General features: G+C 49.1%; 1 protein-coding gene across 1 annotated transcript; it reads right to left on the bottom strand.

Moving 5' to 3' along the window:
- Positions 1–686: 686 nt before the first annotated feature.
- Positions 687–4,574, bottom strand: OPN1SW (opsin 1, short wave sensitive). Its single transcript, XM_036426345.1, has 5 exons — positions 4,124–4,574; positions 3,664–3,832; positions 3,158–3,323; positions 2,240–2,479; positions 687–1,270 (listed from the first exon to the last, which is right to left on the bottom strand). Exons 1-5 carry the CDS (start codon positions 4,476–4,478, stop codon positions 1,151–1,153), a joined length of 1,050 nt encoding a protein of 349 aa, XP_036282238.1. The 5' UTR covers positions 4,479–4,574; the 3' UTR covers positions 687–1,150.
- Positions 4,575–14,497: the final 9,923 nt, after the last annotated feature.

A 14,497-nucleotide genomic window follows, 5' to 3' on the forward strand; every position in this document is an offset into this window, starting at 1 on the left:
TCTCCTGGAAGGTTTATGTACCCTCCTCAACCAAAGAAGAAACTGACTTCTTCCCAATGGCTACTCTTTTCTTCCTGTTCCTGAAGCCTGGTGTCCTCGCTGCAGTTGTAATCCTCTCTTCCCTTTGCCGTATAACTGCTCATTGCCTATGTATCTGACTCCAAACAAGCCACACCTGAATACACACATTTATCTTGATTTTTGTTTCAAAAAGAATCTTTTTTCAAAAAGGAAGTATAAAGTATAAGGTAAGACAGTTTTTTGAACATTTTGGTGTGGTTTATAAATGATACCAAGATGTGCAATTTTATTTTGAGAACATAAAGTGAATTAAACTGTTAACTTTAGTAAAATACACCTAAGATAAATATATATGTTTAGCCAAATAAGTGGGGAGAGGGAAAGGAAACACGAGTAAGCCATGCTAGCATATACCATGTAACATAAAGAATTTTGTTCAGCCAAAACCGGTTTGGCTCAGTGGATAGAATGTCGGGCTGCGGACTGAAAGGTCCCGGGTTCGAATCCGGTCAAGGGCATATGCCTTGGTTGTGGGCATGTTCCCAGTGGGGGTTGTGCAAGAGGCAGCTGGTTGATGTTTCTCTCTCATCAACATTTCTAACTATCCCTCTCAATTCCTTTCTATTTAAAATCAATAAATATATTTTAAAAAAATTTGTTCAAACTCATATTTGGGACTTACTAAAGGTTTTATTTGTCTTTTAAATCTCTCTTATTTCTAAGGTGTTTTCTCAGAATGTATCATCTCAGAACAGAACCCCAGGAGGGAAATAATGTTACTAAAAAGGGAGATAATTGTTACTCATACACTGAGAGCTCAACCATACTCCTTTATAGATGTGTTGTAGTATTTAGAGATGAGTCTGCAAGTGCTGTGAATCTTGCCACTTAGTAGAAACATGATTGCTGCAAAGGCCTTTGATGTGTTCTGAGATGGACCCAGCTGGAACAGTTGCTTTGTAGGTAAGAAGGGAAATAATAGGAAAATGGAAAATCGATCCCCCAAAATGGTCACCACTCCCCTTCCCATATGTTTCCGGCAAGGTTAGTAGTTTGGATTTTAGCAGAGAAAGTAGAAATTTCCTTAAATGTAAAATCCAAATTGCTTCAAATAGTCCAATATGGCACCCTAGCTGGGGCCCACTTGGCTAGGAGAGAGAGTGGAAACTTCTGTTTTCTGGGAGCCGGACATGTCAGACTCATCTGTCATGGACTTCCCACACACCATCTCCATCATGCAAGCCCGGAACTGGAGAGAGAGGGCAGAATTGAAGATAGCCCCCTTGGCAGACCAGCACAGAGGAGATAACATCAGGAACTATGGGAAGAAATTTCTCTTAAATCCCCAAATAATGCCTTGAATAATGTCTAATGCCCAGCCAGGATCTCCTCTGGTGGCTTTGAGTATATCTTCCCAGACCTGAGACTGCTTAGACTCCAGTCCAAGACTTCTTGCTGCTTGTCTGCATAATCCTACACATTCTGGCTAACTCACTGTTGGGGAAAAAAAAAAAAAAAACTAGCCTGCCTCCTGGAAGCACTGTCAGAAGCAGCCCTAGAGCAGGTCCACCCACCCACCCTCCCCCACTCCTACAAGGTCCTTCCGATGGGGAAAGGACTGCCAGTTGTCCCCATCCAGATTTCACATTCGTTTTGAATCTATCTCAGGAATTAAAGAAATAAAATGACAATTCTCAAGACAGGAACTCTCCTAGATTTGTCTTAATTTTTTTTGTTGCTTTTTTTTTTTTTTTTTTTTTTTTTTAGCTTAGATTTAGGAATTGAGGGATAGGCCACCTGGGACCTTCAGCTGATAAGCTGCTTTAGATTTTTATGCACATGATTTCTGTGCTCCCCACATGCTCCTGCGGGCTAGAAGTTGGACAAGAAAGGATTAAGAACTCAATTGGACGGACTAGAATGTAAAGGAACTGTCAGTTTTCCAATAAAACAGAAAACCTTTTCACTTATCCTGTCCTTTGGAGCAACTCGGTTCTCACGGCTCAGGTTCTGTCTTCCCAGGGTCCTATGATACTGTCTCCATGACCACACCTTCACCCTGTGCTCACGACGGCCTTCCTAGGCCACTGAGGGTGTCTGTGGCTTCCCCTGGTCACCTCTGAGTGCAGTCGAAGGCACTCCGACTTAAAAGTCGTTGGTGACAAGAACCAGGTCCTATGCACTAGGGTCTCCCAGGAATGTAAATGAGGAACTTTACCTGCTTATTCATGAAGCAGTAGATGATGGGGTTGTAGACGCATGCGCTCTTGGAGAAGAAGGCAGGGATGGTGACAAGCCGCAAGTCTAGCCCGTGGTTACGGTTGTTGACCATGTACATGGCCAGCGCAGCATAGGGCACATAACAGAGACAAAAGGACCCCACCATCACCACCACCATGCGGCTCACCTCCCGCTCAGCCTTCTGGGTGGAAGCCGACTCCTGCTGCTGGGCTGCAACCTGGGGGGAGCACAGAGAACACCACATCCTCTTCTCCCAGCCCTCAACTCCCAGGTCTCCAGAGGGTTTGTTTGTTTGTTTGTTTGTTTTTTACCAGGGGTGGCACCTGCTCCAGTGGCCTCTCTTCTGCCCCAGTTTCTGGCCTAGTCCCCATGGCGCTCCTGATCCTTGAGGAAGGAGGAAGGCTCTGTGACACTGGGAGGGTCACATGCATGTCCTGACACCTATATTTGAGCAGAGGTGACTCCACCTTAGTCTCCATTCCTTTTCATCATTCTGCCTCTCCCCACTTCCTTCTTTGCTTTTATTTTATTATTATTATTTTTTTAGTTCTCACCTGAGGATATTTTTCCATTGATTTTTAGAGAGAGGGAGAGACAGAAATATCAATGTGAGAGAAACACATCGATTGGTTGCCTGCTGTATGAGCCCCAACCAGGGCCTGGTCTGGGGAGGAGCCTGCAACTGAGGTTCGTGCCCTTGACCAGAATTGAACCCAGGACCCTTCAGTCTGCAAGCCAATGCTCTAACCACCGAGCAAAACTGGCTAGGGATTTTTGTTTTCTCCTTTTAGAAATCCCTTCTACCTGGCTATGGCATTTCCAGATATGTTCTAGAACACTCCCCCCACTCTTCCCTCTCACCTGGAGCCCCCTGACCCTCACAAAAGCCACTCACAGCTCTAAGGGCCCCCAGCAACTGAGCGTAGGAGAAGCAGATGAGGGAAAGAGGCACAATGAAGCAGAAGATGAAGAGGAACCAGGTGTAGTACTCGCTGCGATATTTGGTGCCCACGGTGTACCAGTCGGGGCCACAGGAACACTGCAGGCCCTCGGGGATGAACCTGTAGGGATCACACACTCACCCACTGGCCAGCACTGGCTCACTGCGGGGCCCCCCACAAGAACATGGAGTGGGAGCTGAGATTCCTGGAGTGGGTGCTCCATGTAGAACCCAGAGGATGCCCAGTGCCTGGGCAGGAAGGATTTTCTGCCCTCACCAGCGAAGGGCATAGCAATTTGAACTGAAGAGTAAACTTTAGGACTTATCTCCCACAGCCCTTCCTCTCACCTGCTCCACCAGTTCTTTAAAAATTAGAGATAAAAAAAGCTTATACACAACTCTTTCCACCCACACCAGCCTCAGCTCCTAGCTATGTCAGCATCACTGCCCTGGGCTCTCACCGGCTCCAGCCGAAGAAAGGTGGGATGGAGACGCCAATGCCAATGGTCCAGGTGGCGAGGACCACCATCAGGGCGTGCCTGGAGCTGAAGCGGAAGCTGCCGAAGGGCTTACAGACGACAATGTAGCGTTCAAAGGCCAGGAAGGCCAGCGACCAGCCCGTTACCAGACCTGTGGTAAGACACAAAAGTAATGGGTCAGACAGCCCACCCAGTCTGGCAGGCGGAGGGGAATACAGAGTGGGGCAAGCGCGGGGAGACAGGGTTGGACTAAGGGTTGGGGTAGAATTTGGGATGCAGTGGGTCAGATTTCTAGTCTAGGCTTTGTATTCCAATATGCAGAAGAGCACCAGACTCCCCTAGATGCCTCTTTTGGGATGCACTCTGGGTGGGCGGGCTGGTCCCTGGTTCCAATCCAAGCTCGGTGTCCTCTGTCTCCCCCAGCCCCCTCCCCCTGCAGTACCTGCTGTAGAGCCCAGGAAGGCCTCCAGAGCACAAACATGGCGGCCGAAGACGAAGTATCCCTGGCAGCTGGCAATGAAGACGGTGAAGACGGAGAAGATGCAGAAGAGGAAGCCGCCCAGGGACACGTTGACCAGAATATAGTTGAGGGGCTGCCTCAGCTTCTTGTAGCGCAGGGTGGCCACCAGCACCGTGGCATTCAGTGGGGTCCCTGCGAAGAACACAAAGCCCATGAAGGCTGCCTGGAGGTGGAAGGCCCAGACCGGGGCGATGTGGTACTGAGGCCCATCCCATGGTCCCACTGGGGAGATGTTCTTGAACAGATAAAACTCCTCCTCCCCTGACATTTTGCTCATGGATGTCCCCACCCCTTTTCATTCCTCTTATAGATTATCCTCCCCCCAACTCGCCAAAGAACCCATCCGGCAAAGCCACTGTGGGTTCCCTGAATGGTCAGTGCTGATCCTAAGCCTCCTAAGGACCAAGTTTGGGATTAGAGACCCCCCCAAACCCCCACCTAAACCTTCTTTGGCAGCCCCAAAGCCGATTGTGTGTCCTTCAGAGGATAAAAGATTGGGCTCAAAGAATCTGAACATGCAATCCCGGGGACTGGGATGAACAAGAGTCAGCTCACGGAGCCTAGGAGATGCTGGCCCATATTTAGTAAAGATACTTACATCACTTTAAAAAAAATTTTTTTTATTGATTTTTAGAGAGAGAGGGGAAGGGAAAGAGAGAGAATTATTTATAGGAGAGTGAAACATCCATTGGCTGCCTCCTGTACACTCTCCACTGGCAATTGAGCCCGAAACCCTGGCAACCTTTCGGTGCCCAGGACAATGCCCAATCAACTGAGCCCACCAGCCAGGGCTTCTACCACGCTTTCATTTTCCCTTTGATTGGCCATCTCAAGGGCACCCACTCGGTTTAGCTGCTGGCACCACCCCGTCCTTTTAGGTGTCTGCATCCCATCTGCCCCTTGGTGGAAGTTGCCCCTAAGTCTCCCTCTCCAGAGACCTGAGGCTCTGGACCAGCCTGGATCCAGCCTCGGGCTGCAGGGAGGGACGGGGAATGGGGAATGTCCTGGGAGCACCTTAGTGCACAGCCCTCGTGGAAGGGTACCGTCGAAAGCATCCGCTGCCTCTGTTTCTCCACATTGAGTCTGCCCGGAGAGTCTACCTTTCCTGATCAGACCCCCACCCCTTACCTCCCCATCCCCCCAACAGCCAGGCTGAGGTTGGTTGGAGCACTGTCCCTCACACCACGTTCATGCCTGTCTCTGCCCTTAGCCCAGCAGTGTCCCAGCTGCCACAGTCTTTACTCCCGTCTGCTCACCCACGTCCCGCCCAGCCTTCCCAGCCTAACTGGCCAAGACCCCTCTGTGAAGCCCACCCCAGGGATGCCAGTGTGCTACGCTCCACCTACACTTACACTCGACACGACACTTCAGCCCTGATGGCGGCATCCTCTTCCCCACCTCAGCAAGCGATAGATGCAGGGATAAAAGTGACACACGTTGCATAGAGGTAAGTTAAAAGTGAGAAGATGGCCAGTAATGGCAGAGCAGGAGATCTTTGATGAATCTCCCAACAAGGGCAAGAATTATAAACTCTGGACAAAATGTACAAAACAATGACTTGAAAGCACTGCAAAGTGCCCAAAGCAGCAGAAACCGAAAAGACACCACACGTGAATGAAAGGAGCCAACTGCATTGAAATGGGTTTTTTCCAGGGCACTCCTTTGTCTAAAGGACAAGGGACAGCCTTTGTTGGCTTGAAGAGTCCAAGGACAGAGTCTGGGGCTCCAGAGCCACAGAAAGTGGGAGGTGGGCTTCCTGCAGAAAAGGAGCCACAGAGAGGGAAGCCTTCGAATCCACATACTAACTCCCCTCAAACCCTAGGCCAGTGGTAGGCAAACTCATTAGTCATCAGAGCCAAATGTCAACAGTACAACAATTGAAATTTCTTTTGAGAGCCAAATTTTTTAAACTTAAACTTCTTCTAATGCCACTTCTTCAAAATAGACTCTCCCAGGCCGTGGTATTTTGTAGAAGATCACACTCAAGGGGCCAAAGAGCCACATGTGGCTCTCGAGCCGCAGTTTGCCAACCACTGCCCTAGGCTGATTGCTGAGCTCTTCACGGAACATCTCCAAGGACCCCAGGAAAAGGGAGAGCTGGGTGAAAACTGAGCAGAGATTTGAGCTTGAGCTCGACTCCCGCCAAGCTAAAGCAGCTGGACCAACACCAGCCTTTCCATCCGAAACTCCCACGGTGCCGCACCTTACGACTAAAATCTATGTCCCTGGAATGCTGAGCTGGAAAAGCTAGCTGGAGACTTGTCAGCCGCTTCTGAAAGACTGACATTTCTTCACACACTCCCTTCAGACACTCCCCACAGGTGGGGCTCTGCCAGAGACCCAGCTAAGTAAGGGCCTGGGGACTGCAAAGTCCCTCCACTAGATTGTCTGAGTCAGCACAGCCCTTCCCCTGGCAGGCCTTTGGGACCTGGGCCAGACAGAGGCCAGCCCTGAGGCAGGGTTTGGACAGGACACATGGCCCTGGTTGAATGCAGTGAGTCAGCCTCAGCGGTCTGTCTGCTGGGCTCTGCGGAGCTGCCCGCCTCTGCAAATGGTTCTGACAGGAGCCTGCCAGGGCAGCCCCTGGGCTTAGGTTCTGCCCAAAGTGACGTGGTGGGAAGACCCAGGCCTTCTTACCCCCAGTCCAGGACCTGTGGCTGCGCTTTGGCCTCCCCCTGTCCCATCACCTTCCCGACAGTCCCTTCTCACCCTGTTCCACCCACTTCAGAGTAAGGACAGGCCCTGGCAGGGTGTCCCAGTTGGTTAGAGTGTCAACCCAATACACCATCTCTGAATGGGTTCCATCTCTGGCCCATGCACATACAAGAAGCAACCAATGAATGCATAAATAAGTGGGACTACAGATCTCTCTCTCTCTGTCTCTCTCTCATTAATATAAATAGAGGCAAAGGGTCCAAGTTAAGGGCAACTTAGCCCCAGCTAAGAGGGGCAGATAAGCAGAGTCTCACTAGCACCTAAGCAAGGGACAAAAAATCTCCAGAGTCATCGAAGCCATGGAGTAGGGGAGGGAAGCATGGGGTAAAGAAGGAGGGTAGTGATATAAAAGCAGGAGACATTTTAAGTCTATTTAAAATACATAGTGTCCTTTTCAGATTTAAAGTCACATTATTAAGTTAGGAACATTAAAATACACTAATGCTTCACAGAAGGTCATATGAAGTATGGCTAGACCAGGGTTCCCAACCACAGCCATGCTGGGTCAGACAGCTCTTTGTCGCGGGGCTGTCTGCTCACTGCAGGATGTTTCACAGCCTCCCTGGCCTCCGCCCACTCGATCTGACAGTAACCAAACATGTCTCCACACACAGAAGTCCTCTGAGAGGCAAAATCACTCCTGCTCCCTCCCTGCTGGCTGAGGACCACTGGGTTACAAATGCCCAGAACTAAATGGAAAAACGACTTTTCCATTTTGTCAGAAAGAAAGAAAGAAAGAAAGAAAGAAAGAAAGAAAGAAAGAAAGAAAGAAAGAAAGAAAGAAAGAAAGAAAGAAAGAAAGAAAGAAAGAAAGAAAGAAAGAAGGAAGGAAGGAAGGAAGGAAGGAAGGAAGGAAGGAAGGAAGGAAGGAAGGGAAAAGTTCTAGAAAAAGAGCTTATTTTCTGAAGAGTTTCAGAGTTCTCTATTTTTTAGGAGCTTACTATTCCAGGAATAGTTTATTTCCAGTAATAGTTTAAGAGAGGTTGCAGGAATATAGGGGACACAACAGGAAATCATGCATCCAACATCAGAGCAAAAGAAGAGGAACAATGGTGGAGAGTTGAAGAGACGGGAATGAAACTGAAAGTGACCACCCTGGGAGGCCCCTGTGGATGGACCACATTAGTGCTTCCCAGCAGCTGCTCATTTCCATAATGCAGTGTCCAAAAAGGAAACGCAAACCAACTGTTCTTGGGAGCATGACAGACCATAGGCCCCCTCGGGGACTTCACAAAGGAGACGCTGGCGTGATAAAATAAGCCGTGTCCTCAACAGCTTTTCTGAGGAGACACACCAGTTCCACAGGAGAAGGTCAGCTACTGACGATCGCCCTCCATGTGGACTCGGCACAGAGCACCGTGTGGAAGTGGACAGAAGCCAGGACCGTCAGGATGGGGCCCACACCAGCGCCGCCGGGCTGCCCTGCTCCAGGGGACATGTCAGCTCTCTGAAATGCATTTCTCCCCATTCTCCCTATTGCCTCTCGCTGCTTAGCTTTGTAATAATTTAATTTCTGTCCTGAGTGAATTATTATATGTCCAGAGCTCAAAATTCAACAAGTACAAAGGAATATACGGTGAACAGTAAGTTTATTTCCCAGCCACCCAGTTCCCCTCTCCAGAGGCAACTAGTGTCTACGTTTTGCTGTGTTTTCTTTTTTTGTTATTGATTTGAGAAAGAGAAAGAGAGAGAAGAAGGGAGGGAGAGGGAGAGAGAAACATTGATTTGTTGTTTCACTTATATATGCACTCATTGGTTGCTTCTTGTATGTGCCCTGACCAGAGATCGAACATACAACCTAGGTGTATTGGGATGACCCTTTAACCAACTGAGTTACTCTGCCAGAGCACTTTTGGCTGTGCTTTTTTTTTTCTTATTGATTTTTTTACAGAGAGGAAGGGAGAGGGAGAGAGAGTTAGAAACATCGATGACAGAGAAACATCAATCAGCTGCCTCCTCCACACCCTCCATTGGGGATGTGCCCACAACCAAGGTACATGCCCTTGACCAGAATCAAACCTAAGACCCTTCAGTCCGCAGGCCGACGCTCTATCCACTGAGCTAAACCGGTTAGGGCTTGGCTGTGTTTTGTTTTTGTTTTTGTTTTTTAAATGTTTTATTTATTTCAGAGAGAGGAAAGGAAAGGAAGAGAGAGAGACATCAATGATGAGAGAGAATCATTGATCAGATGCCTCCTTCAGGCCCCCTACTGTGAATTGAGTATGTGCCCTGATCAAGAATCAAACCATGGCCCTAACAGGTTTGGCTCAGTGGATAGTGTGTCAGCCTGTGGCCTGAGGGATCCCAGGTTTGATTTTGGTCAAGGGCATGTACCTTGGTTGCAGGCACATCCCCAGTGGGAAGTGTGCAGGATGCAGCTGATTGATGTTTCTCATCGATGTTTCTGACTCTCTATCCCTCTCTCTTCCTCTCTGTAAAAAATCAATAATATGTATATATATATATTTTAAAAAGAATCAAATCATGACCTCCTGAATCATAGGTTGACATTCAACCATTGAGCCACACTGGCTGGGCTTTGCTGTGTGTTTGATGTATGTATTACATGCTGTTGAGTGGCTCCAACTTCTAGAGACCATATGAATGAGCAATGTCCACAATGCCCTGTCCGCTCCTGCAGACTCATGCCTGTGGCTTCTTTGATGAAGTCGGTCCATCTTGTGTTTGATCTTCCTCTTTCCTGCTGGGTCCTACCAGTATCGTCTTTCCCAAAGAACATGATGTACCCTAAGTGGGACAGCTTTCGTTTTCTCATGTTTGCCTCCAGTGAAGCTTCAGGCTGAATTTGCTCTAGACTAACCCTTTCTGCAGGTGGGGAGTCTTTATTCTGCCAAGAGCCATGTGGATATTTATAACATCACTCACAGGCCATACAAAATTACCAACCTAAAAATTAGCCTGTGATATTTGGTCAAACATTTAATTAACCCTAATGCCCTGGCAGGGCCAGACCAAATGATATCTCAGCCTTTGCATGTCCGATGGGCCGGACATTCCCCACCCCTGGTCTAGGGTATCTATGGAGCTCTCCTCCAATCCCATACTTCTTTTTTCTTTTCTTTTATTTATTTTATTGTATTTAGTACGGTGATGGATTTTTTAAAAAATATATTTTATTTATTTTACACAGAGAGGAAATGAAAGGGATAGAGAGTTAGAAACGTCAATGAGAGAGAAACATCGACCAGCTGCCTCTTGCACACCCTGCACTGAGGATGCACCCGCAACCAAGGTACATGCCCCTGACTGGAATCGAACCCAGGACCTTTCAGTCCGCAGGCTGACGCTCCATCCACTGAGCCAACCCGGTTTCAGCTTCTTTTTTCTTTTAATTTATCTTTATTGTTGAAAGTGTCACAGATGTTCCCTTTCATCCCCCTATTGACTCCCTCCACTCCACTCCTCTCCCCTCCCCAGGCCTTTCTCCAAACCCATATGTCAAATGAATCCATTTTTTTCCCCATCAGCTATCTTTACTATCCAGCTTTTACATCGATACATAGTAACTGGAATAAGAGGGTGCAGATGATCTTAGCCTCAGTCTCCAATGACACATCTTTGCTCTGATGACCTTTCTTCCATTCCTAATTCTTCCGTTGCTGCCCTTCTGAGTCTCTGGCCTTCTCTTTGTCTCTTGGCTACAGCCTCCATTTGAGCTGATGACTGAATGAAGGTAAGCAAAATCTTTAACAATTTCAGTCTCTTCATTGTCTTTGCTAAAGTGCTCCCAGTGGCTTGAGATGATGTGCTGTGACAATGTTGCCTGTTAACCTCTGACCTATAGGGCTCTCCATATAAATGATGAGATAAGAAAAGTGTTGGCATACTCTTATGAAAATGGGGAACCATCCAAGGGTTTGCCTGACGAAAAGCTACCCTCGTGATGGGAGGAAAGTCTCAGAAGTAGATTCTCTCCAGAGAATTCCATTTGTGGCTTTTTATTTATTTTTATTTTTTATTTTTAAGTATATTTTATTGATTTTTTTACAGAGAGGAAGGGAGAGGGATAGAGAAAAACACCAATGAGAGAGAAGCATTGATCAGCTGCCTCTTGCACACCTCCTACTGGGGATGTGCCTACAACCAAGGTACATGCCCTTGACCGGAATTGAACCTGGGACCTTTCAGTCTGCAGGCTGATGCTCTATCCACTGCACCAAATTGGTTTTGGTCATTTGTGGCTATTTAAATGCAGAGAGAAGTCATTTGGGCCTGAAGTCCCACTGCCCATAGAGCAAGGCCCCCGTCATTTTAACCTGGAAAGAGAGCATATGGTTGATGCTAAGGGATTTCCACCAGGGCAGCATCTCTCTCCCCAGAAGCCCACACCCGGAAGTGCTCACGTGTGTGCGTGTGTGCGTGTGTGTGTGTGTGTGTGTGTGTGTGTGTGTGGTGATGGTGGTTGTAGAGGGCCGCCTGAGAAGGCACATGGACATTCTTTAAATTGTTAGCTGAGCCTGAGGCACTGGCAGAGTACCTTTGTCCAGGTGTCAGCAGGGGCAGGTCTAGATATGTAAATCCAGTAATGCTAGGGCCTAGTTAAGAATGCAAATAAGCTCCTTTGACCCTATAAATAAACCTGCTGCGTGGCTTGGGGGGTCGCTATCAAAGAGGATGGCGCCCACCTAACGCCCAGCTTGGTGAATCTATTTCTGCCTCTTGGTCTCTTTCTTTCTTAATCCCAGCTCCTCCACTCAGGAACCTGTTTCCTTTTCCGTGATGGAGATGGATGCGAAAAACAGAAACAGCACCACCACAGGTGGTGGGGAGGGTTATGGCTGACACCATGACAGAGGAATGATTACCGGTATTTAGTGGGCAGAACCTTGCTCCAGACAGGCCACACAAAGAAGGATGCTGCCTCAGATTCCAGCAGCACCCCCAGAGGGAAGCACTGGCTGGGGCCCAGCCCTGCCCTCAGCCCTGAAACATCCTCAGTGAAATCCCCCTCAGAAACCTTGCCGGGAGCCACCTCACTCCCTGGCACACCCCCAGGATGAACAATGCAGGGAATGTCTGCTGAGGTAATGGAACAAGCCTTGGGTGTGCTTTTATTTATAAGCCACTTTAAGGCTGGGGAATGGCTACCCAAAAAAGACTCTGGCTTTAGCCTGGATGAGCTGTTGCCATTTTCTCTGGCCGTGATTAGTCAGCAGAGCCAACTAACTGTCTGGTCCAGACACTCCTGGGGGAGATAATGAAATTTTACCCCCTGGGTACAAGGAATGTTGGCCAATCCATCCTCTAACGCGGGGCCACTCCTCCTGCTTATCTGCTTATCCACCAGAGGGACTGGTCCATAGGGAGCCTGCTTAGATGGGATGGCGAGAGGGAGGTTTCTTCGAGCTTAGGGTTTCTGCTTCAAGCCAAGGGATGAGGGTTCACCAGAAGATCTGTTGTACTAGAGATTTGTAAAAAAAATATATATATTATTAATTTTTTACAGAGAGGAAGAGAGAGGGATAGAGAGTTAGAAACATCGATGAGAGAGGATCATCAATCAGCTGCCTCTTGCACAACCCCATGGGGATGTGCCCCCAACCAAGGTACATTCCCTTCACCGGAATCGAACCCGGGATCTTTCAGTTCGCAGACCGACGCTCTATCCACTGAGCCAAACCGGTTTCACGCAAACTCCTGACTTTTACTCATTCGTGCATTTCAGACATTTGCTAAGTGGTGTCTACCACAGGTGTGCCGTGAGATTAAGTGCTTGCACAAGGCTAAGCACACAAAAATGCCTGGAAATCGTTTGTATTGTTAGCACGACTGCCAAGTGCTACCAACGGGGCAGAACCCAGAGGCCAGCGGGACAGGTCTCTGCCCCCTGAACGCCCAGCCTCAGGGGGGACATTTCCCCTGGCAGCGGGCAAGGGTCCCTGGGGTGTGATGGGTGCAGGCTTCCCCAAGGCCCCACAGAGAGGCTGACCTCCCACTCACTCTTTTTATTTTTTTAAATTATATTTTATTGATTTTTCACAGAGAGGAAGGGAGAGAGATAGAGAGCCAGAAACATCGATGAGAGAGAATCATCGATCAGCTGCCTCCTGCACACCCCCTACTGGGGATGTCCTCACAGCCAAGGTACATGCCCTTGACCGGAATCGAACCTGGGACCTTTTGGTCCGCAGACCAACACTTTATCCACTGAGCCAAACCGGTTTCGGCTCCCACTCACTCTTGTTTGGGAAACTCTCAGCCCAAAGGTCCCCCACCCAGGCCTCCTGAGCCTGTCAGCAGGGCTTCCCTGCAGCCTCCGTGGGCCGCGGAGAGAGGGATGGATTAGGAGGGAGGCTGAGTCTTGAGTCCAGGGATTACAAAGATTAATTTAGATCATCTCCCTCAGCTGATCACCGGGCACCCCCACCTCTGCTGGCACTTGGGAGCTGCATCCTTGGGCCCTGGTCCACTTCCCCCCCATAACTGCTAAGCCCTTTCCTCCTGCCCCCTAATCTCCACCCCCTGCCCCAACCCAGTGCCAGGATTTGCCCATGTTTGGGTCCTGAGAATAGATTGGTTCTGATCTCCCTGAATGCCCTCCTAATCGAGGGTGAAAGCTGACCTGCCGCCCAAGAGCCAGGGAGAAACTAGTCTTAATACCCAGGGTCAGAGCTCCGAGGAATGCTTGGACCCCTGGGTGTCCTAGTTGACACTGTCCTCCCTTGACCTTCCCTCCATCGGCCAAAAGGTCAGCAGCGAACATCAGCTGCTCACTGACCCCACTGGCTGAGCCAGAAGGAGGAGCTGCAATGACAGACCACACAGCCACTGGGCTTCCAGCATTAGGCTGTCAGTCACAGAGCTCTATGCCGCCCACCCTCCCCACGCCAGCCCCTTCCTCCATCCCTGACGATTGTCCTGCCCCGGAGTCTGGGCAGGTCTGAGATCTGCAGCAGGAAGGGTCTGGGTGGGCTTGATCCACAGCCTTTCCCCAACGGGGTCACCTTGACCACAGTGGAATCCTGACCTCTGGGAAGCAAATGAAACCTCCATCATCTCAGAGCACTTGGCTAGGGGGGAAGGGGAGGGAAGGGGAGAGGAAGGGAGGGGAGGGGAGAGGAGGGGAGGGGCGGGGAGGGGAGGGGCGGAGAGGGGAGGGGAGGGGAGAGGAGGGGAAGAAAAAGGGAAGGGAGTAGGACTCTTATAGGGCAACATTATCATTATTGAGCAACGTTTAACTCCCTGCCCTAACCGGTTTGGCTCAGTGGATAGAGTTTCAGCTTGGGGACTCAAGGGTCCCACCTTCAATTTCCGTCAGGGGCATGTACCTTGGTTGCAGGCACATCCCCAGTAGGGAGTGTGCAAGAGGCAGCTGATCCGATGTTTGTTTCTCATCAATGTTTCTCTCTATTCCTCTCCCCTCCCTCTGTAAAAAATCAATAAAATATATTTAAATAAAATAAAACATTTAAAAACAAACAAACAAAAACACTTAACTCCCTAAGGATGAAATCACACTAGGAACTCTTAGGGATCTCCAGTGCTTTTCTGGATGCACTGGGCGCTCTGTTCCTGAGTATGCGCCGCTCTGTCCGGCTGAGACCCACGGAGAGGCGGGAG

This window comes from Pipistrellus kuhlii, unplaced genomic scaffold (genome assembly GCF_014108245.1).
Source record: "Pipistrellus kuhlii isolate mPipKuh1 unplaced genomic scaffold, mPipKuh1.p scaffold_m20_p_10, whole genome shotgun sequence".
Taxonomy (NCBI): domain Eukaryota; kingdom Metazoa; phylum Chordata; class Mammalia; order Chiroptera; family Vespertilionidae; genus Pipistrellus; species Pipistrellus kuhlii.

Coding starts and splice junctions, on each gene's coding strand:
- OPN1SW (XM_036426345.1), bottom strand. CDS start 4,478: ATGAGCAAAATGTCAGGGGAGGAGGAGTTTTATCTGTTCAAGAACATC. Junction 2,480..3,157: donor TGCTGGGGGCCCTTAGAGCT/GTGAGTGGCTTT, acceptor TGCTCCCCCCAG/GTTGCAGCCCAGCAGCAGGA. Junction 1,271..2,239: donor ACTGCTTCATGAATAAGCAG/GTAAAGTTCCTC, acceptor CTCTCTCTCCAG/TTCCGGGCTTGCATGATGGA.